At 38.3% G+C, this 22,863-nt stretch overlaps 1 protein-coding gene across 2 annotated transcripts in view; it reads right to left on the bottom strand.

The window, feature by feature from the left end:
* The window catches only part of TBC1D30 (TBC1 domain family member 30), a gene marked incomplete at its 5' end in the record, with an annotated part of 51,894 nt that overhangs the window by 5,704 nt on the left and 23,327 nt on the right, over positions 1-22,863 (bottom strand). For both annotated transcript variants that reach the window (XM_084205914.1, XM_084205915.1), the window contains 7 exons: positions 4,945-5,050; positions 7,850-8,018; positions 9,388-9,556; positions 12,895-13,080; positions 13,947-14,072; positions 17,206-17,271; positions 17,666-17,727. In XM_084205914.1, coding sequence (XP_084062040.1) covers positions 4,945-5,050; positions 7,850-8,018; positions 9,388-9,556; positions 12,895-13,080; positions 13,947-14,072; positions 17,206-17,271; positions 17,666-17,727 — 884 coding nt within the window. The remainder of the gene's footprint in view (positions 1-4,944; positions 5,051-7,849; positions 8,019-9,387; positions 9,557-12,894; positions 13,081-13,946; positions 14,073-17,205; positions 17,272-17,665; positions 17,728-22,863) is intronic.

The raw sequence follows: 22,863 nt of genomic DNA, 5'->3' as shown, positions 1-22,863 counted from the left end.
CTTGACAGCACACCAGAAATCATCCTCTAATTATGATTTCACTTACAAGAATGCATCATTTAGGATTTGGGGATCTTTCCAGGAGACCTAAGCTTTTGCTCAAGTATTCAACTAAGTATTAGCACTAGCACAGATAGGAAGGGGCAGTTGCTCATTGATGTGGACTGTTAGCTGGTTCATTATTTCACCTGAGACTCTCAAGAGCTTGTGTGAAGGAAATCATGCCAGCACAAAAATCATCACTAAAGAGAAATGATCCAACATACCAAGTTCTCTTTCCCTCTGTTTCTAGTTTTGATTGCTGGTTGGTTTTGAGGCTAAAGGTGGGATTTGGTGGGGTAAAAGCAGTAGTTTTTCTAAAACAAGGTCATCAAAATGCTAATACATTTTCTTTACATCAATACTCAGAGTTTAAAAAGATACATAGTTGCAAATGCATTTCCTTTCAGCATTATTTTTGCTGTAAGTCACCAGCCAACCTGGCATAAGGATATATCATATTCATTGCAATATCACTGCTGATTTGTTCCTACATAATTTAGTGCCTTTTTTCCCCTGTTTTTGTTCACTATTCAGAACTTTCAAATAACAGCCAAATAATTCATGCCAAGTCTCAAGGTCAGAAGAAAAAAAAAAAAATATATATATAATTTCCCATAGTTTCTCTGAAACATTAAAGCTTTTCCACATCCTGAAAATTAAATATCTTTTGAAAGACAGCAACATAAAATTTTCTCATTAGCTATGACAGTAAATCTTCACTTATATATTTTTTTTCCTGTGCTTTTAAGTCAGTGACATTTTCATCTGAAGGCAAATGACCTCAATTAAGATGAAAGGAAATTCTGAACAGTTTCCACATAATCCATTCTTGAACCATGCCTTGTCTATGCTAAGTACACTAAGGAAAATTGCAAACATGAATTCAGTACTAGACATTTCCTGACATAGGGAGGGAAAAAAGTTTAATTAATGGCAATGATGTAAGCACTGAGGAGCAGGAAGGACAGTCCTCTCTGAATCAGAGACAGAGTAATAGTGCCCCTCAGCAGGCTTCTGTGTGAGAATGTTTGTACAATTCAAGCCCTGCACAGCCTCTACGGAAAGGAAGATACCTTCAAAAATCCATTGCATGAACTGAAGTTTTGCCACTCAATTAAACTACAATGCTACTGTGAAAGACAAATATTCCCTAGAGCCTGAACAAAGATTTCCCATTGGTCTACCAGACAAAGGGATTTTATGATCTGGAGAAAGACCTAGCTCCAGCCCAACATGTCTGCCTGCTTGTTTGATCTCCACCATACTTTCCTGTTAGGTTTTATTTTTTTCCATATGTTTCAATTCTCTCCAGAGGTTTGTCTGGAATTTATTTCTACTCCTTACGTCAATGTCCTTCTCAGGTAACTTGTTCCATATGCCAGTTACCCTTTAAGTGAAGCAGTCTACTCCAATTCCTCCATTTGCTCCTTGTACCTACTGTTTCAGATTATGCTTTTAGCTTTTGCCTGTCTCCAATCTGTGTCTCTTCCACATCTCGTACAAGTTCTTTCATTTAGCATACATATTTTCAGCTTAACTATTGTTATTAGGTTATAACTGCAGGCCTTGCTTACCACCTGGCTAAGAGATCCACAAAACAAATTTTATGCCAGTGCCAGTTCCACTGAAAATTTAAAAAAAATATTGCCAGCCAACACCTCTGATATCCCCCCAGCAACAATTCAGAGTCAAAGCATTCTTTTTCTAGTCATCACACAGCCTTGGATGCCATTTGGTTAATTCTAGGGAACTGTCCCAGAGAGAAATAGCCTACACACAAAAGCATGATGCAGCCAAACTTAGCATTTTATTTACGTAAGGGACAGATCCTGGGAACAAGAAAAGAGACAAGGACAAAACCCCTCTATTCTCACCTCAAATCATTTGACAATCCTTTGCCTTACTCTAAAAATGCAAAGCTGTCTACACCCTCAGTAGAACACCATATGGGAGGTGATGAGCCGTGGCTTCCAAACAGGGTAAGCCATTTTGCAGACAACTTATCAAACATACTTATCTCCGTAGCTGCCCCTCACTGGTTTAAGGATCTTCTTTCTTTTCAGTTTGAGTAAGAAAACAAAACAAAAAGCAAAAGCAAAAACAAACCCAAAAGAAAACAAACCAAGGGCTACTCAAGTAGCAAGTTAATAGTGAATACCATCAAATCAGGGCAGCTGCCTAGGCAGATAGTCCAAAATGCTAGAGTACCTCAGAAGGATTAATCCCTGTTCCCCTCCGTTCTGGTAAATACAAAGGGATGCCTCTCCTCCAGTTGGCTTCTGTCCTCTGTGCTGCAATGTTCCTGGGTGTACAAACTGAATCAGCTTAGCTGGTTATAAAAATGCTCATTTTCTGACAAGGCATGGAAGCACAGACTCAATTTAGCACACTGTGTTTAGAATGTCTGCAGACACCTGATGTACAGCCCTCTGTCCCCATATTGGAACCAATACATACCCAGCCTAGAATCTGATGTGTACAGCACTTACCCTTTATTGACCCAAACTGTTCAATCTGAAAAAGGAGGAAACTGTAGGCTGGCTTGCTCCTCCAATGCCTTCATGCTCTCCTCAGTAAAACATTAAGAGCTTTTGTCACACAAGGGCCAAATCTGCAAAAGTTTTAAGGCTCCCATCCTAACTATAGGTACTGTCTGCATGGGAGCAATAAAACTGCAGCAACTATACATGCTGGTGGAAAGAATGAGGACATGAGTCCCCTGTTCTACTTTAGACATCTGCTCTGTCAACACTTCCCTTGAAGGACCAGTTGTACCTCCCTCCTCTAACTCCTAAAAGAAACAAGGCTCTTAGAGCACAATTTGTTTTCCACTGGTTGAGAAGTGCCTGTTACACTGGCTTAAGTGAGCCTGGACAAGTAGTTTAGATGCACATGTAAGTGTTATGCAAGTCTAAAGAGAAGTGAGATGATTGCCACCAGCGAGCTCTTCTGAAATGTGATGGGAAGGCAGAGTGGGATATTATAATCCTTTCCCCACAGTAGGATACTAGTCCTCGAGCCATCTTGTAAAAAATACTAGATGTAAATTAGTAATTATGATTTTTATTAGGGGAAAAGCGAAAAGAAAAAAAAGAAAACAAAGCATCTCTGGATGACTTCTCTGAAAAAGCTTAAAGCAATTTAAAAACCAGCATGTTAAAGCAGCCTGGATCTTTTCGTTAATGCAATGGTTCATATTTCTTAATTTTTTTCTTCAACTAGATACATAGTAGCACTTATATGCCCTAATGGTAAATCTTGTAGTTCCTTATTCTTTCCACTTAGGGTAAAGAGTGGAGACCTCAGAGATGGCTACACTGCCAGTGCCTGCCTTTGACTTGAAGAAAGCTCTGCAAACTATATTGTGGTTTCTGCGACTGAGAGGACACACATAAACCACACACACTGCTCCTCCATACACAGAACTTAAACCTGCCACATTCTCCTTATCAATGGCAATGCTATCCTATCTTAGCACTCCTGTCAGTGCCATAAATACACACACAGACTATGAACACACATATGTACTGTGCCAAATACTCGTTTTTTGCTGAAGCACAAAAAGATTGCTAATTTGCTCGTTTTTATAACTGCAAGAATTAAAAAAAATAAAATAATCCCTCCAACCAGTAAATTACCCATGCCTTATCTTCTATTACACACAGCAGCAAAGAAAGAAATTCACAGAGTCACAAAAGACCAGCCCAGCTTCCCCAAAATGATTCTTATTCATAAGTGCCACATCTTGATTTTCTACCACACTGGAGACTAGGAACTGAAACAAAATGAGAAGATGTCAGTTGTGCTGCCCTCCTTACACATCCTCACTCTCTGAACTGACTTGTGAAGAACTTGAACACTTTTTTTAAAAGCTTGTGAGCACCTCTGACCAGCTGCATTTCCATTTTTGAAGCAAAACAAAGCCACAACACTCACTTCCCCCATTCCTAGAGCTTCCTCACTAGACAAAAAAACAGTGACCAAAATAATAGAACTGAAAACAGTGCATTTTAACACAGTCTTCCAACAATAGGTAATAGAAGTCACTTGCTAACAACTGTTATTAAACTTTTGTGGCTTCACAGACTGACTTTTTTCCTTCCCTTAAGTCAGGTACAAAGTTTCAGGTTAATTATGTTTTTTGTACCTGCTCCCATTTGATCAGTATGCTCTAACTCATCGAAGGAAAGTTCCAGAACTGTAGCACTAAGTCCTTATAAAGCATCTAAGGAGACACCTTAAAAGTATCACAAGAATAAGTGTAATTGTAAATAAATTAATTAATTTATCTGCTATAATAAAGGCTTTTTCCCAGAACAATGTGGGTCTTTGTTCTCATACAATGGCATATGCTTTAATAATTCAGGCACTGCAATTATCTACAAATGTCTTTGTTTACAGTACACTACTGACTGTTCATGTTTTGTTTATTTTAAAATCATGAAGGACTTTTTATACACTTCTCACTTCATAAACCCTTATTTCCCACAGTGTCTGCAGAATGGAAAGGACACAGTCTAATAAAAAACTGACCAAAACATAAAAATAAGGCAAAAGAACATCCTAAAAATGGTGACTGCTGAACACCCTAAAAATGGGGACAAATCTTGTGTAAATGGAATTGAGCATTATATCCCAAAAGACTCAGCTGTCAACATAGAATCAATTTTTATTAAATGACACCTGGTGGTTCTCTACATTTCATATAAAAGTAAGAGTCTAGCTCTAACTGCAGGTCATCTGCTTGTTTCATTGCTAGCTCAAATCTGTTATCTGAAACTTTTATTCTTAGGAGAATTTAGGTTTCTGCAGTGTCTGAAGAAAAATGTAATTTGTTAGAAATCAAGACCAGAAGAAATCAACACAGAAAACACAAAAATTAATTATGTTACAATTACTCACCTGCATAAGTTCATTGCTGTCAATCAGACTGTCTTCAAGCATCTCCTGGGTCAGCTTGCCCATAGTACTGTAAAACTCATCTGCAGTTTCACAACACTCAATTTGCCTACATCAAAATACATGTTAGTTTTTATTTGACTCTTATATATGATTCTACATGCTCAAAACAAAACTGATTTTCTCGTCATCATAAAATATGCATTTCTGTTAGACGGCTTAACTTTTCAGTTTATTTGCAGTTCTGCCTAGACTTCCAAATAATAAAACTATGCACACAACATTGGAAAAGCTGCAGCAGTAAAAAGATGCACTGACTACAGCTTACTGTCCTGACTCCTCATGATAACAGATTAATGTATCTCCAGACAAGCTATTCCCTCTGCCCCTTTCACTTCTACAGCACAAGAATCAATACATTTTGCCTCCTACTAGCATGAGGGGTTCTCTTATCAGCTCAAAAAGGGAGCATAAAGATTTATTACTATCTATCATCCATTCTTCACCATGCACCAAATGGCCAAATTCACTGTCTGAACTTTGTCAGACAGGAAGATATTCACTGGCCAGAAACCATTTCTGTGGAATAAATTAAGAATAGGTGCATTCATACATGTCATTGTGTTAAAAAATAATTAGGCTAACATAAAGCACAATAAAGGAAAATTCACTCATCATATTTGTGAATGCTATTTCTAAATTGGGGGTGGCGACAGTGTTGGTTTTGGTTGTTTGTTTGCTTTGGTAGAATGCTTTTGCTTGCCTTGTTTGGGAAGGAGGGGTTCAATTGGATACTTTTCTGCACTTTTCTTTACATTTCTAAAAGCACAGAATCATTCTAAACACACAGAGTGTCATCTAGAGGGAAAAAAATATGAGTAATATGCTTTTGTGAGCTGGTGTGCTACACACATCAGGGTCAGCTGCTAAACATCTCTCCTGTCAAGTGAAAAATTTGTTTTTCTTATATCCCAAGGAACTGCTTTGATGGCTACATATTGTAGCGTCTCCTCTAAAACCCAGATTGTGGAATGATGAAAAAAAATACACTGCCTTTTTTCTTAAGGAATAGAAGAAGCAGCTTCCCTTGATCTTCAGCAACTGCACATAACAACCATTGAGCTTTGAAACTCCTGAAATCTCAACACGGGTAAAATAATGATTACATAGCTAAAACCAAATTAAAAGTAGTATAAACAGTAGGTATGTAGCCAATTATCACAAACTTATGGCTTACCTGCGCTGATACCTTCAGTCTCTCATGACCTCCACACACTGCTTTCTCTACTGCACCTATATTTAACTTCCCCATTCCTTCAGCCTCCCTCAAAACAGAAGTACGATTGAGCCACCTACATTTTAAAAATGCACTTCTCACCCTATTTTCATTTTGAGAATGAATCTTGAGAAGTATGAAGATCATGAGACTATGAACACTATTTCTGGCCACACCTCTTTAAATCCCCCGTTCTAGTTCTAATGTTGGACAAAGAGAAATAGAAATACCACAATCTTCTCCCAGCATAAACAGGGCCTTGTCTTTTACCAGAGCTTCTCCCATTCCCCACAAACAACAGTTACAAGATGTGCAGTGTGATCAACTTATTTCTCTTAGACACATTCTTACATATTTCTTGATTCTGTTCCTTTCAATTTCTTAAAACACGTTTAATTTTTCTTTAGGTTTTACAGTAAAATCTTCAAAGTAGTAACTTCCTTTTTATCATGTTATTAATTGTACCATTCACAATTATAACTTTTGAGTGTACAGAGATCCACTGGAAGAACTTTTTATCTAAAACACTGTGTAACTACATACAGCTTAATCCCAATGCAAATGGTTTATGCAAGTTTCATTCATTGAACTGAAATGAATATTAAAAAAGCTCTCAAGAAATTATTATTCTAATTATTATTCTTCAGATTAAAAATTAAATGTACTAAACAAATCCTCTTACAATGCAACTGGCCTGCAGTGCTAATTTACTCAGAAAGAAAAAAGGAAATGAAACCTCCAAGGACAGAACTGAACATAAAACCCAGTGGTTCAATTTCAGAGAACAAAGGAAGATGAGTTTTAATAGGCATCACAAGAAAAAAAAATCGATGCAGCTGCTGATGCCAGCTGAAAAATGTTTCCAGCTGAACTAACATCTGCTTGACCTGTCAGAGCTCACACCTCCCACTGAAGCCAGTGACAAAACTCATTTCTCTGGGAGCACTGTAAACTCATTGGAACGCAAATATTTGCTTTGACAACAGAGGGGTTTGAAGAGCTAACCATGTCTTGTGTTCTGGCCATGTGGTGAGTTTCCAAGGCCACAAAGGACTACAATAGAAACTTGGCTGGAATGTGCTGAAAAGCAGAGAATATCAGGAAAATTCATTTTCAGGCCTTAACAGAAAACACTCACATACCACAGGGTCATTCCCTTAGTAACACTGAACTCTTGTACTGGGCAAAGCCAATGGGCTCAAATCCTTAAATCTCCTCAAGTGAAACTAAGGGAATTAACATCCCCACTTTCAGGTACCCAACTAAATTAGTTGGTCACCCTCAAATCTCTTTGGGTGCCTTTATACAGAATATTTATCAGTTCCTTCAGAGGTTTATGTTCAGGAAAGTCCAACCTTTTAGCACAGCACAAAGACAATATACACAGACAACTCCAACATGTTACTGGAGGCATTTTCTGCAAAAAGGATCAAGTAATTATCATGCCCATTCTGACATGATGTTAGAATCACGTATTTTTAAGAAACCATAAAGGTCCTTTTTGCAGCTTTTTCAAAACAATCATTCTCCTGAAAGATTGTGTCTTGTTTAGAATTGAGAACATCTTAAGGAAAACAAAAATTAAACATTGCTCATACTGAAAAGAAAAATCAGATAAAAATGACCACTTACTCTCCTAGCTTTGCCCAGATAGCCAAAGCTACTCTCAGTATAATTTCAGAGCCTTCAAAGAACACTGAATCCCAGATCTTCAGAACTGTATGGTTAGGCAGACAGGTGGCAAAGAGTGTCAGAAACCACTGCATTGTGAAGACATTTGTTAGTGGGGGTTCATAGCCTCCTGAAGTTAAAAAAACAAACAAGCAAAAAACAAGTTACTTGAAGTAACTGCAATTTACTAACATTTTACAAGGAGTATAAACTGCATCATAAAATCCACCAGACATTCTAGCACCTCTGTTATTGCTCAAAACTTACTTAGCCTGCAGCTGTCCAAAGATACGCTGAGAACAATGGAAAAATTATATAGTCACCTTCCATTCTGCTGCACTGCAAAAAACTAAGCAGCATCATTGGCTTTGGACTATAAACCCTGGAATACACCACCACACTTTTTTAAGCCATATGAAATAAAAGCTTCTTTCAAAAAAAAAAAAAAAATTAAAAAAAAAATCCACCAACTTCCCCATCAAATGCTCCAAATGCTGCATTTTTTCACCAACTGATGGCATAATTCTTTATCTACACAGAGATAAGGTGAAGGAGACTGTCTCTGTAAAGTCATATCTATTATTTTAATGTCCTGGTGTACTTGTTAAGTTTCAAACAAAATGCAGCATTTCAGGCTGAAACTCTAGAATGTTACTTTTTTGCTATGCTCAGACAACACTTTGTGCATCCTAGTATCAACTGATGAACTGAAGGCCATGACCAGAGAGGCCAGCCTGTGAAAACACCTTCAAACAGTAAATATCTCCTTGATACCATTTGTTTGTTTTTTATACAGTTTGGGCATAGACACATGGATCATAGCAGCAGATCTTTTCTAAGGTGGAACTCAGAGTGCATTTAACTTCCCAAAAAGAAACCAAATCTGAAAAAGAAACCAAATCAACTAACAACCCTCCCCAGAACATTCCCAAATAAAAGAGCTGTAAGTCTGGACAGAATGCTATGCCAGGAAAAAAAAAAATCACAATGCAAAGCCAGTTTTCAGGTAGGAACCCAAGATATACTTCTGAGTTTTGTACCTGTCTATTGGTAAGGATCCAGGTGAAGAAATACTAACCAGCCCCCACTGGTTCTCACATTGTAACTCTTCCCAGAGCAGCTATATGAGCCAGCAACTACACAGAGCAGTAAGAGGACACCTATTTTGAGCTAAGGCAAGAAATTACCTTTCCAAGGTAGCCCTTGTACTAAGCTACGTGTTAGTGTTGTCACTCCATGCTTTGTATATTCTTGTCAACACAATTCTATTTACAGCTAGTGGTGGGACAAAGCTCTTTCCTTTTGTTTTTTTCCTGGAAGTACACCTATTTATGTGAAGGTTATCATTAACAGAAACCATCATATTTCATCTTAAAAATTTAAAATACATATTCTAAACAATAAACTCATGTAAACACTTAAAATACTGTATTTTTAAATCAGTGCTCAGATGAAACAACAGCAAGACAGACCTGAATAGCATTTTCTGTTGAACATACCTCCACTTTCTCTGTTAGCAGCTCTTTGCAGAGTGTCTAAGTGCTGGGACAGTTCAGGAAGCTTCATTCGTAAAAGATCTCGGAAAACAGCCATATCCACAGAGAGAGCACGGAGATTATTGACAAAGTAGCTATCAGGAAGCACCTTATCAATTAGGTAAATCATGATCTGTGGGCAGAATGAAAGACTATCATGTAGGACTTACAGAGCAGATATTTTCTAGGAATAACAGAAAAATAAAATTTCTCTGTTCACTAAAGAATGAATTGGAGCCAGTGGCAACAGATGCTTATGGCACCTCCACTTATACTGGGGAGAAAATATTATCACTTTGAGCATCCTCAGGTACCCTAGGTATCCACAAACATTCAAGATACAAAGGCCTCTTCAAACTGTCCAGAATTTATAAACCATGAAATTACTGAAATCTATGACTGAAATCAGCATCACAGTAAGCTATGTCACTCAAGCTGGCAGCATTACCCCCACCAAAAGCAATTTTTGACACTTCTGATGTTGGAACTGTTTATGAGATTCTCCACTGCTGGAGAGCGTCACTATCCCTTCTCTGGCTAATGCCACAACAAGAAGACTGATTTTGCAAATCCCCCATTTTGCCCCTCCAAAATGCAAGGTACTGTTCTTTAAAAAGAAATTCTCCATATATTTTACTGTGATTTGTTACCATATGCTGCACTCCATCTTGTCACTTTAGAAGGTGCTAAATTAAGCAGCGTGAGACATTTTAAGCAGACATCTGTTTCAAGTGAGGTATCTCAGCTACATGGATGGTAAGGAATTAAATGGATACTGTCAAACTTTTGAGAATGAACAAAGCAACAAAAAATATGCAGAAGCTGATGTTTATCATCAGCCTGACAGAAGACACTGACCTTTCACTTGAGGATCTTTTACGATCTCTACGGCCACTACACTAACCACATCCAGAGAGGCTGCAGTCATCCCATCTGCACCTCTTCTACATTTCTCTCATATGAGCATTCTTACCATGTTTCATAAAGACCTTAATTCTCAAGAGAAGCATTGCACCTCCACATACAGGCCCACAGAAACAGCTTCTCAGACACAGGACTACCAAGAGCACCACCTGACATAGTCTTACTGTTTTCTTTCCCAGCTGCTTGTGACCACATTCTGCCACTTGTCCTTGAAAGATTTCTCCAGCAATAGCAGTCTTATGTTCCATGGTTTAAAGCATGTGGAACAGTAGTCAACACAGGCAAATCAACAGCTTCTGCATGACAGGCTCATATTTTGTCAGATGCATTACCTAACCTTTGCTGAATAGTGGGTTACCCCACAGTCTTGTAAAAATATGCTTTATTTTGTTCAGATGTATTTTAACCAATGGAAGAGTAACTTAATGTAGCAACATCAACTTACAACTATGCCATTTGTGATTTCATTAATTCCTTATGACATAAGCTATAAGCCCCCATGTTAAAGACACCCTCCTATAAGGGCCTTTGCTCCCTTCCCACTGAATAGTATTACCTCATTGATCTCTGATATATGAGAGCACAGAGAAGAACAGAAATCTTTTTCAACACTGAAGTTCATTCTGTTTCACCAACATGCTAATTGCTTTGAGAAGACTTTTTTTTTTAAAGCAGTTCATGTATTTACCAGTTTGCAATAGATACTTTCTTTGTAACACATATCTACATATTTATTTTTATTATTTGATTCTGTAGCATTTCCACGCAATAACGTGCAAGAAAAGTTTTTTTAAAGTTCCAGTATCTATGAGACTTTTATAGTTTCTACTCATCCAAGATGGGATTTTTTTGCTTAGCATAATTTCTGTAGGCTAACTTTGAGGCAACTCCAGGGATTTAACTTAATGCTTACCTTAACTAGTGAACACTCAAGTGTGACTGGCTGGGCATTCACTGAAGCTACCACATTGGGTCCTGTGCTGTTAAAGCCCCTTGGCATCAGTAACACCTGCTGTTTCCTAGCCCCTGGGAGATGCTTCCCAGACACAGAGCTTCAGTTTATAATGTCCTCCCCAGGAATGGGACCTGACTGGCAAGACCAAAGAATGCCCTTGCTCCCTTAACTCCCAGATTCTACAATAACCCAAACACACCTACCCCATAGCTACAATCCTGAGGGCACCTTTACAGGCCTCTGTAGCTGTTCAATCACTGCTTGCTTTAGGTGGCAGTGACTACAACAAAACCATCACATGCTAAGACAAAATTCTTATTTCCTCCCACCCACCTTGCCCTTTCCTTGCCCTTTTCTTGCCCTTCCCCTCTTCCCTCTGTTTGCTGGGAAAATTCCAACCCTGCAAAGTCCACACACTAAGCTTGGAAAAGAAATCACTTTATTTTCCAATCTTATTTTTGCCAGGTAAGACCAGTTTTGATGCAAACAGCCTTCAGTGTTTTACCTCCCTGGGGCAGACTGGCTCCATTCATTGTCTCCTCCACACAAGGAGCCTGACACAACTCACAATAACAGACACCACAAGGATGGACACAGTTCTTATCATCAACTTGGACTTCATAAACCTTGGGCAATCCTACTTCCTATGCTACCACAATGTGTTTGGTGACCTTCTGGACAGTATAGGATCACAATAAACACGATAAATTACAGTTAAAATATTGAGGAAATCTTAAGCAAGAATTATTGAAAAGAAATTTTACTTTCTGATATAAAGTTGGTATATTATGGTATTTTCTTCCTATTACAGGCAGTTGTCTAGAATGAAGGATTAAATACCAGCTAGCTCGACTCTACTGCCACAAGCTTTATATTTTAGGAGCTCTGTGTGAATTTAAATATTTACCATATTTAAATCATTGTCTAAGGCAAAACAAACAGCTCAGTATCTGAAGAGTCACAGGCACGTTTTATTAATTTGACCCCAACTCACATATATGAGCAAATTTATTTAAGGAAATTGCACATGATCTTGCCAAACCTTAAACCACGTCCTGTAGTAAACTGTATTTCCATTTTCTGACATATTAAAATTCTCATGAAGTTTTTTTTTATTTACAATAAAAACCATCTAAGAAAACAAAACAATGGAAGATTACCCTAGTCCAGAAATTAGCTTCAAAGCGATTTACTTTCATTTTGAATATTTAGTTTTCCTAGCATTTGCTTTGAAATATAGCCAATTTATCAACTGCCTCACACGGAGCTGCCACATAAGATGCTGATTATGGAATTTTAATATTTCAGCTACCTATAGTGTTTGCAAGCAGATTTGGGATTATGGGATAAGATATCCTAAAGTAAGTAGCAGTGGTCCCATTTTTTTTTCCCAAAAAAAATTAACACTGATAACATTCAAACTATTCATTTTAGCTGAGACAGGATAACAAAATAAAAAGTTCACCAGTATAAATCAGCTAACTCTTTTGAGTTGTGCTCTTTTAGTCTGTCTCCAAAATTCACACACTGGTTTATTCTAAAGTTTACTAAGTAAAAGCAACCTTTGACACTGAAAAAAAAAATTTACTCACTTTCAGGGCATCTCCTTCATTGCCCTCCATTACTTCCAGAATAAGTGCAGCTAGTATGTTAAATCCTTGACAATAGCCAACAGATTTATTCCACCTGGCATAAGCCAGCAAAACACGTTTTAATACCACTCGATCTTGCTCTGCCTCCTGGCCACAGTAAGAACTGCAGCCAGTTCGGTGAAGGTCCTTTAAAGGAAAAGGGAAATAAAAATGACAAGACAAGCAGAGAAAAGATGTCTTTTCCGTACCCCGTTAGTTCTCTTGTCTTTCCCAGTTTTCCTTCCACCTCTACCCTCCCAGTACATACTCTCAAAGTTGATGAAAATGTTTCTTTTTTAGTCTGTTAAACCTTTACCTTACCCAAAAGAAATAGTTTCAGCAAGCTCTTGGGTAAACAGGTCCCCTAAAAGATTTTGCATTGCCACGGAAGATGTTAATAAATCTCTGGGTTTCAAACAGGCAAGACACAACAGCTGCTTAATTGAAGAAAAAAAGGTGCCTGTTTTTATCAAAGTATAAAAGAACTAGCAGATAACTGACTTTTCCAAACACACAAGCCAGAAACTGTGTCCTTGAAATTTAAGTGATTTATAAGTGAAAGGCAAAATGTACAAAATGGCTGACTGCTTTAAATATTAAACATTAATCAGCTGAGAAATACAAATAGGCAAATGTGTTTCACTCCTGTAAAACAACTGAAGAATGCTCATTTGCTGTATTTTAAAATATGCTTTTACTCCCAGAAAACATTTGTGTTTATTTACAGAGAAGGAAAAAACCCACTTATGTTCATAACCCACTTTGTCTTCATTAACTCCAGCACTTTTTCAAAATCAAAAGAAAGTAAAAATGAAAGGAAAAAACCCCAGAAATAGCATCTTTTTCCTAGCTAACACTAACCAGACTAGTGCAAAAAACCTAAACTTTGGTGGGCCAAAGGGAATTAAGATACATTTTTCGCAAAAGCAGTTGCAGAGATGAAAATAAATCCAAATTCAAATGTCAACTTTTCATTTAAAAATTAGAAAAGAAATGACAAATTAGCTGGCTACCTTTACTATCTGGATGCCCATAGAGTCATCATCAGGATTACTTCTTTCATTGAATGTAAAACGCATGGTTTTGTCCCAGTCAATGGCTATACTGTGTAAGTACTGATCAGCAAGGGTCAACCAAACCTGGAAATACATATGGCAAAATTAATTATTTCTCTGATTATATAAAATATAAAGTGTCAGTCTATATTGATGAACCTTAGATAAACCTTATCAGCTTCACCCACACATGATCTGCTGTTAGATTTGAAATATGCAGAAGAGGATTTTAGCCACAACAATTTTTGTACAATTAAATTAACACCTTGCTCCCTAAAACAGAAAGGAAGGAAATGGTCAGTATTCAGCATCCAGATCTGTGGACTGCTTACAAAGATGCAAGTCAGCTGTCAGTGAATTCACAGGAGCCCTCCAAAATGGAAACACAAGGCAAGGAGCCTCTGTCAGTTCAGACCTTCTATCCTCATAAGCAACAAAGAGTTTGATAAAAGGATAAAGAGTTTGATAAAAGGATAAAGAGTTTGATAAAAGGATAAAGCTGCTGGCTTTCCTCAAACTCAACCATGGATACATCTCCTGGAAACTCCCAAAAGAAATCCAGCAGTGTTGGTGCTTCTCTTTATCAGAAGTCTCTTCTGATGACTTTGCAGAACAAATAGCATCTAGTATTCACCATCTGGGATTGATCTGAAAGCATGACTTGGATCAAAACAACTTACTCTTACAAGAGGGCTTCCTAAACTGTTGGTGCTACAGGGAGTTCTGAAACAAACATATTCACTACTTTTAAAGCTTAATAATTGCCAGAACAGATTTATGCCTGTGTATCGAAGACAAAGGCTGGACCTTTATTAAAAATTTGAAAACTTCCTGAACCATGAAAGGCACATGACAGATCATACAATGACAACAAGTAACAATAAAGGATCTTTTCTTTCAGGAAACTGAAAGAAATCATGAAAGCAAACTGGTCAAGTTTTATATCAGCCATTAATTCGCCCAAGTGAGAAAAACAATTTAGACACTTCCCACAGATTTAAACACTGAGATAGCTGTATGACGAAGGAATTTATAGACAGCTACCAGAATCTCATGTTTTCTGCATTTAAATGTCCCTTCCTACACTTTTGTGAAGCCACCTATGTGGAGGAATACCACTGTTCTGCTTCCCAACAGCCTCAGCACTGCTGACATCCTATAGATGTTGTTTGACTGGATTCTTTATCTCTGCCAGCCCCAGAAACCAGATGTCACATGCCACAACAATAATGCAGAGGTCAACCTGCTCCTTTTGTTGACAGCAAAGGAGGCAATCAACATGCTGTCACCACAAAATACTTCCTCTATTTTGGTATCTACCTTAAAATCATTGTGAAACCGGGGAATAGCAGTAAAAAGACAACATCTCTTTTCATATCACTACTTCTTTGGTTAGCATCATGTCATCATCACATGTGAGCAAACACAGAGATGGGCAGAGTGAAAAGGAAAGACAGATCTGAGCTGGATGATGCGGCAGAGCACACACAAGTCTGCTGATGACACAGAACTTGGAGGAGTGGCTGGTTAGCCCAAGGACACCTTGACAGGACAGAAAAATGGTCTGACAAGAACCTCATGAAACTCAACAAGGAGATGAGCAATATCCTGCCTCTGGGGAGAAACAATTCCAAGCACCAGTATATGCTGGGGACACCCAGTTGCAAAGTATCTCTCCTAGGCAGGAAGGCTGAGAGAGCTGGGACCGTTCAGAATGGAGAAAAGGCAGCTTTGGGGACATCCTACCAGTGTGTCTAAGCACCTGAAAGGAGGATGCAAGGAAGATGAAGCCAGACTGTACCAATGACTGGACTGGAGATAATGGGCACAAACGGAAACACAAAAGGTTCTCCTCAAACATCAAGGAGCGCAATTTCACTGTGAGGGCAACTGAGCACTGACACAGATTTCCCAGGGAGGTTGTAGAATCTCTGTCCTTGGAGATATTCAGAAGTCACCAGGACACAGTCCTTGGCAACCAGCTGTAGGTGGCCGTGCTTGCACAGAGGGGTTGGACCAGATGACCTCCAGAGGTCCCATCCAAACTCAGCTCTTCCGCGATTCTGTGACCTCTGCCCCTCACGTACCACAGAAAAGTGTCTGAGACACTTTCTAGAGTGTGGGAAAAAATATTGCAGGAAAGAAAAAAGGCTGTTAGATGGGTATAAGGATTCATTGAAGTTGTAGATTAAAGATAAATTAATCATGATGTGAGGAAAACAATGCCATGAAGTCTTCTCTTCCTTCTCCCCTGATTTGTAAAGAGGTACAGTTCAGTTTAGAAAGACAGCAGAAACAGGAAAAAGAAATTAAGCTGATACATCAGAAACATGCAGAACTATATAATTCATATGCAATTTATAATTTATGTAAATATATAATATATATTAAAATATATAATTATATATGTAACAGATATCATATAAATCATATATTTTATATAAAATATAAAATTATAATTTATCTTTATAATTTATATATTATATATAATAATATATTATTGTTATACATTTTACACGGAACTACATATTTTATGAATATTTGAAAATATTTTTATTAAAACTGTTATAAAAGCTGAGGTTGTGTGACTCAGTTTTTAAGAAAAAATTAATAGACCTGCTTCTTTTTATACTAGGGGACTTCAAATGTTGAAGAATGCAATAACATAAGTCTGGCAAAATCCCAATGGACTCTTTTCTACAACACTCAGTGCAATTTCCCATTAATACTGCACTTTGCCATTCTACATCACTCCTTACTCTGAACTTCCCTAATTTTGGTAATCTGCCTTTTCCCCAACAACTGTTTCTATAAGCATTCTTGTCAGCATTAAGCATCTATCAACTTCACCTTCGTAAGTGTGACAGCCCACACTGCAGATATGTTCTCCTTTCAGTTGTCTTCAGATGTGGGGGCAATTTCACCAGTGCAATTTTTTGAGACTGACAGTATGAGGCAATAACATCTGTACCAGAATAAGTTACCTAAGCCTGAAGCAGAAAGAACCCAACTATTGAAAACATCATCTTTACCTGTCTCTTCAGCCTTTCCATCTTTCCTGTGAGGCTGTCACTGAATAATGCAAATAAGGAAAAATCCCAGTACAACTTAAAAGGTTGTGCATTACAAAACCCACCAACAGATAATATTGATGTAATTCACCTCCCCTGAGAAACCTACAGGCAATATGGCCCACAAGGCATGGAGGTCTACCTACCTTTCTTCTCCATTCCTTTGGGATGCCTGTCGGCAGTCTGGCCACTGCTTTGAGGGCATCATGCCACTAAAAGCAAAAGCATCCAAAAATGTAAAATATGCATCATTAGTTTAATGGTACAGCATAGCAACATTTGCTACCTTGCAGACATGCACATTCATTTCATTTTACTGCACACATGTCAGAGTATAACTGCTTAATCCACTCACAGGGAAGGTACAGATTAATTACTTGATGATTTGACTAAAGTATAATATTCTAGGACACAAGGATTTAGAAAATATCTGAGCAAACAAGGAAAGCCCATTCCAATTTCTGAATACGAATGAAACAGCTCTTGATACAATTGCAAATAATATGCTGATATAATGATGACAAATGCACTTCTGAACTAGGGCAAGCACCTTGATTGCAGAGAACCCACTCCTTCATAAACTCAAGAAAAAAAAAATCAAATTACCTGCTGAAAACCGTTTTGACCTAAAGATGGCTCAAGAGTGAATTTCAATTTTGTATCAACCCCTAGGAAAAAAAAATAAAAAAGCTCATTAATTCATTTAGCTCAGAAGACAAAAAGAAGCCAAAAAACCCCAAACACAAAAATCTCACAGCTGAAACAAGAACACAAAATTTTATCTTCCTGTTTTAATAACTACATTTCAGCCTATTTTGGTGAATTTTGTCTTCAAAGTGGATTCAAGGAACATGTTAAGAAGTACACGAACAAAACATTTTCAAAATGCAGTAATGTGCTCTTTAATAATGTAGTTTGACACAACTCATTTCACTAATATTCATATAGTTCACTGGTCTACAAACTATACTAGGACACTGCAAACTGTAATATGTTTCCACAGAAAAATACACGTGCACAGACAGTTTCTTTTCATCTATGCCAGCTTCCTGACATTAAGTCAATCAAAACTAATTTATAAGTTTGATGTGTGAAAATTATTTTACTGTTCAGAATACATTTTTTTCAAATTCCTCAGACCATAACACATATTTGGTGGTACTGTTATTTAAGCTTAGATTTTATTTTGGCCATATGAGCAAACTATTTTACTTGTTATGAAGCAGGTGTAGTAATTGTTCATACAATATTAAATAAAATATCAGAATCTCAAGTGGATCCCAACATGCCACTGGAGTATGCCAGAACATGATCCACAGTAAAGTCTTTAATTTGCTTTCCATCCCACAGTTTGGATGTACAATTCCTTGGACCTTCAAATGCCGCTGTCCAGAACTCAGGTGCTGAACACAGCATCAGATCACATCCCCTCCTTCCCATCGGCTGGCACAGAGAATGAAGCTCTCTTTTATTTTCCCTCCACAATTTAATACAATGCTATTGTTCCACATTTACAATTATGTTACTCATAGCTTCTCATCTTTTCAGAATATGAAACCAAACAGTTTTAATATAGAAATATATATATACATACACACATATATATAAACATGCCCAGAAAACCCAGACTATAATCCTGCAAGGTTTTAAGTATATAATATCCATGCCAATCAACTCATCAGTAATACCCAGTTCTTTGGAGGTCTAAACCTACAAGTGTGACAGAAAACCCAACTGTAGTGGCATTTGCTATTTATGAAATGTAAAATGCCTTTGAGGATTTGCATACTGAAGTGGTAAGTAATTTAAAGCCTTACTACCTGATAATTATATACCTAAAGACAAAACCTTTTTCTCCATGGCTTTTTTTCTTTGTTGGGAGTGAGTGAATAGAAACAAAGAAAAAAAACCCACAAACTCCAGCACTGTTTAGAATTGTAGCGCTTTAGAATTGCCTCACTGAGACCTGGGGATTAGTGCTTTCGTTTCCCTGCTTCAGATCGAAAAGACATGCTTGTCAGACCTAGAGAAATAGAGACTTCAAACTATAACAGATATGTCTTAAAAAAACATTGAAGGATTAATAGCTATTCCTGGAAGTAACTGTTTATTAGCATTTCTTCCCATGGCGCAATGGCTCTCGGCAGGGGCTCCAAATAGATAATTCAAAGCAATGTAACAATGGCAGCAACCTAAGATTAAATTATATCACACTTGCTAAAATTGGAAAATGTGAACTTCATTCTCAAGCAAAAAATAGTAAGTACTGTAAAACCCTAATACATACAAAAATACATCATGACTGAGAACTCCTTTTGTTAAAATAACAGATGCTGACACATTACCTAACACTACCTTGCAGCAAAGAACCAATAGCATTCCAAAATGACCATGTATTCATTTCCAACCCAGCAGCCAAATATTAATTACTTCAGTTTTTTTAAGACTTAAAAGATCCCAGTAACAACTTTTCTCTCTGTTTTAGAATCTTCCTAAGAACTATATAAGCAGATACTTCCAGGTCTTCAAAAGATTAAGTACAGCAAGATGAAAGCTCAGAGCAAGGAAAAATCTATCTATAGTTACATGAACATCATGACCAGGGAGCTCACACTACAGTCAAGGTACATGTCCCTCCTGAGACTGAAATGAGACCCTTCAAATGAGACCCTTGATTAAATGAGACTGAAACGAGATCATCCATCTACAAAAGTTAATTAAATCACAGCAAACAATTAAGACAGGTGTGAAAATTACTGTAAATGAGAATTACAGGACATGGTAACACCAGACTTCAGCATGGTGAGGAACTGCTTGGTCAGGCCGTGCATAACAGCCTCTAGTAAAAGCCACAGAATCTGTGTCTCTTTATTTGTTCTCCATTAGAAGTACTTTCCAAATCAAATTATGTGACAGTTTTTTGGGAGGGGAGGGGAAGAACCATGGGGAATGAATCCCAGAGCATATACAAATTGTTCCTCATTCCCATTCATTTTAAAGAATTTGTATTTCCTAAAATCAAAAAATTACAACATTGCTTAATAAAAAATACAGCAAGTACACGTGTAAAAAAAGCTGCAACCATACAGAGAGAGCAAAGAAGGCAACCAGCAAAATGGGAGCAGCATCTCATTGCCCACTACTTATTTCTGGCACAAGAATCATCTTGCTACATGTAGTTTCTGCACTCTGCCCAAGGAATTTGTTCCTGAGCTTCAGAGCTTCAAGGAAACTAATGCCTATCCCTAACTCAGCCTCTCTTGGTTTCCTAATTCTTCCTTTCTCCAGCATTGCCCTTTTTTTATTCAGTTGTCTTCTCTCCACAAACTAACTTAGATTCCCCAATAGTTTCTTTCCCCTCAGTACCCCACACCCATACAACCCTCTCACATGTCTGCACCTATTTTCACTGGATTTTCCCATTTCTAACAGTCCTCCATCTTTGGGTCACATTCCTCTCCATTACATAAACACATGCTTTTTGCAAAAAAATACCCCTTCAGGCCTTAAGAGAACTTTTCTTCCCAGCTCCTCAGCAGGGACAGCCTGTCATAGATGCACCACACATGGAGCAGTAGTTCTTACTTTGAGTGCTGTCAGTACAACTCAACCCTTTCACATCAAATCAGCCAGGCTGTAGTGTCATTTGACATATTAAATATCACCTCCAGTTCATACACTTTCAATTTATTCTTCATGTCTGAGAAGCATATTAACTCATAACAGCAGGAATATGCTGGGAACACTCTGGAATTATTAGCTCCACAAATACAAGGACACACAAAAGTACATGCTTGACAACAAATTTCTGAAAGGTAGGGGAATGCCAAAATAAGCTCTGTTCAATGCCCTTCCAAGCCTGTCACCAGAAACCACTGCAGAAAAGTTATATTAAAAAAAATTAAAATGAGGAAAATATAACACCCCCCCAACCACAGTCCTTTCCTGTGAAAAACACACAATAACTCCTGACAAGAGAAGGGTGTAAGAGGGAAGAGTATATCCCTAGGATTCCCAAACCCTAGCAGTCTTCCTCTGCATAACCAAAATGTAGCACAGAACCACACAAAGAGACACAAGAGGGGAGAAAAATACTGGCAGCCAAGTACCTGGGTGATGGAATCAAATTCCCAGTGCAACCTCAGCAACGTTAAACAAAAGGACAGGGCAAAATCTGGGATTTTTTCAGAAATATCAAACCACAAGAAAGTGTAGGAAGATGATGTGTTTGATGCACGTTTGTAAGCTACAAAGATGTATCTTTAAACTTGCGAAGTAGCATTATAGGTTCTCAGCTGTACTTCACAGCTGCTGAAACCTCTCCCACAGAATGCAAATAAATATTTTATCAAAAATAAACAAGGAAAAAGGCCTAAAGCAGATTTGTGTGCAGCAGGAGCCCATGCTCAAGGAAAGAGAAGTGTCAACGTAAACTATCAATTTATGCTGCTGGTTGTTTCAGGAAGATTCTTAGCCTTGTAATTTGCCTCTAAAAGTAACATCCTGAGTAACTCTTTATGAAACCAGTTCTATCAGGAGCCAGAGCTCACTGGGATGTATCAAAGCACATCTAAAATTTTCAGTCTAGAAAAACTTCACAATGCAGACAGCTAAGAGAGACACTAAGTAAATCTGAAGAGTATTTCATCCAGCATATTTTTAAAGGGTTCATTAGCTGTCCCATCTCCACCACTCTATGAAAACGTGTATCCTGAACGGGATTATTGTCTTTACCTACATATGAACAATATGGAAACCCCAAACCAGGGGGATTTTTAGGACTGTGGCATTCATAGTTACACCCCAATCACATCCCCTGGTCTTTGTGTGAGTGTAAATACATGAATGTCATTATCCAGATAACGTCATTACCTGGGATAATAGCAGACTACTGTTGGAGCAGGGGTCTTTGAGAATTACAAGTCAGGAAATCTCCTTGAAAACAGCAGCCCCATAAATCTACCAAAATGTATCTGAGACCTTATTAATAACAGCTACTGAAACTCATCTCAAACACAGAGGCAATGAGCATTGTATGCTTGATGCACACACAACTAGTACAATGGGAAACTGATCTTTATTTATTTCCATGTATTGCTCTGTGTTTCAGTGGATCTCTGGCTTGCATGCTTTGTAAATGCCTAAAATTAGGTAACAGATCAAGAACGTTTTAGCTGCAAGTGACAGTTCTAACATGGTAAATTGAAATGAAATTTCTTGATATTTCATTTTTTAAAAAATCCAAAATTTTGATGCAACTAGTCAGGCAACTAGAATCTAGCATTCACTCATGATCATCCATCTGTGCTTCTGTTGAGAGCCCCCCTCCCTGGAGTAGACACACGTCGTTTGCTGGCCACCCAGTTCTTAAAAGATTTGATATTGAAGCAGGATCTAGAAAACAGCGGAGAGCTGATGCCTTCCCCTTGGAATAGGCACGGTTGCAAATTTAGACAACACCCTACCGCAGACAAAGGCTGGGCGGTAGGAGGGGTCTCCGGCAGGTCAAGAGGTAGCAGGTTTATCAGGAAAGGTCTGGGGAGGCTGCGAGGAGACTTCGGGGAGGGACTGGCAGAAAGCTGAGTCGCCGTGCCCGGGGGAGAGGAGACGGAGGGAGAAAGGCACTAGGGACAGACGACACAAAAGCGCTGCGAGGCGGCGACGCCGGGCGGGAGGAGCAAGGCAAGGACCAGGAGATCTGGAGAGCGGAGCCGGGATCGGCGGGGCGGGCGGGACACGAGCAGGAGGAGTCCCCCGGGGCAGGGGCAGCGCGCTGCCTCCCCGCAGGGCCCCGACCGCCCCCG

This window comes from Fringilla coelebs, assembly GCF_963513975.1.
Source record: "Fringilla coelebs genome assembly, chromosome: 5".
Lineage (NCBI taxonomy): Eukaryota > Metazoa > Chordata > Aves > Passeriformes > Fringillidae > Fringilla > Fringilla coelebs.
The sequence above is the reverse complement of the archived record's forward strand: the minus strand, read 5'-3'. Positions and strand labels throughout refer to the sequence as shown.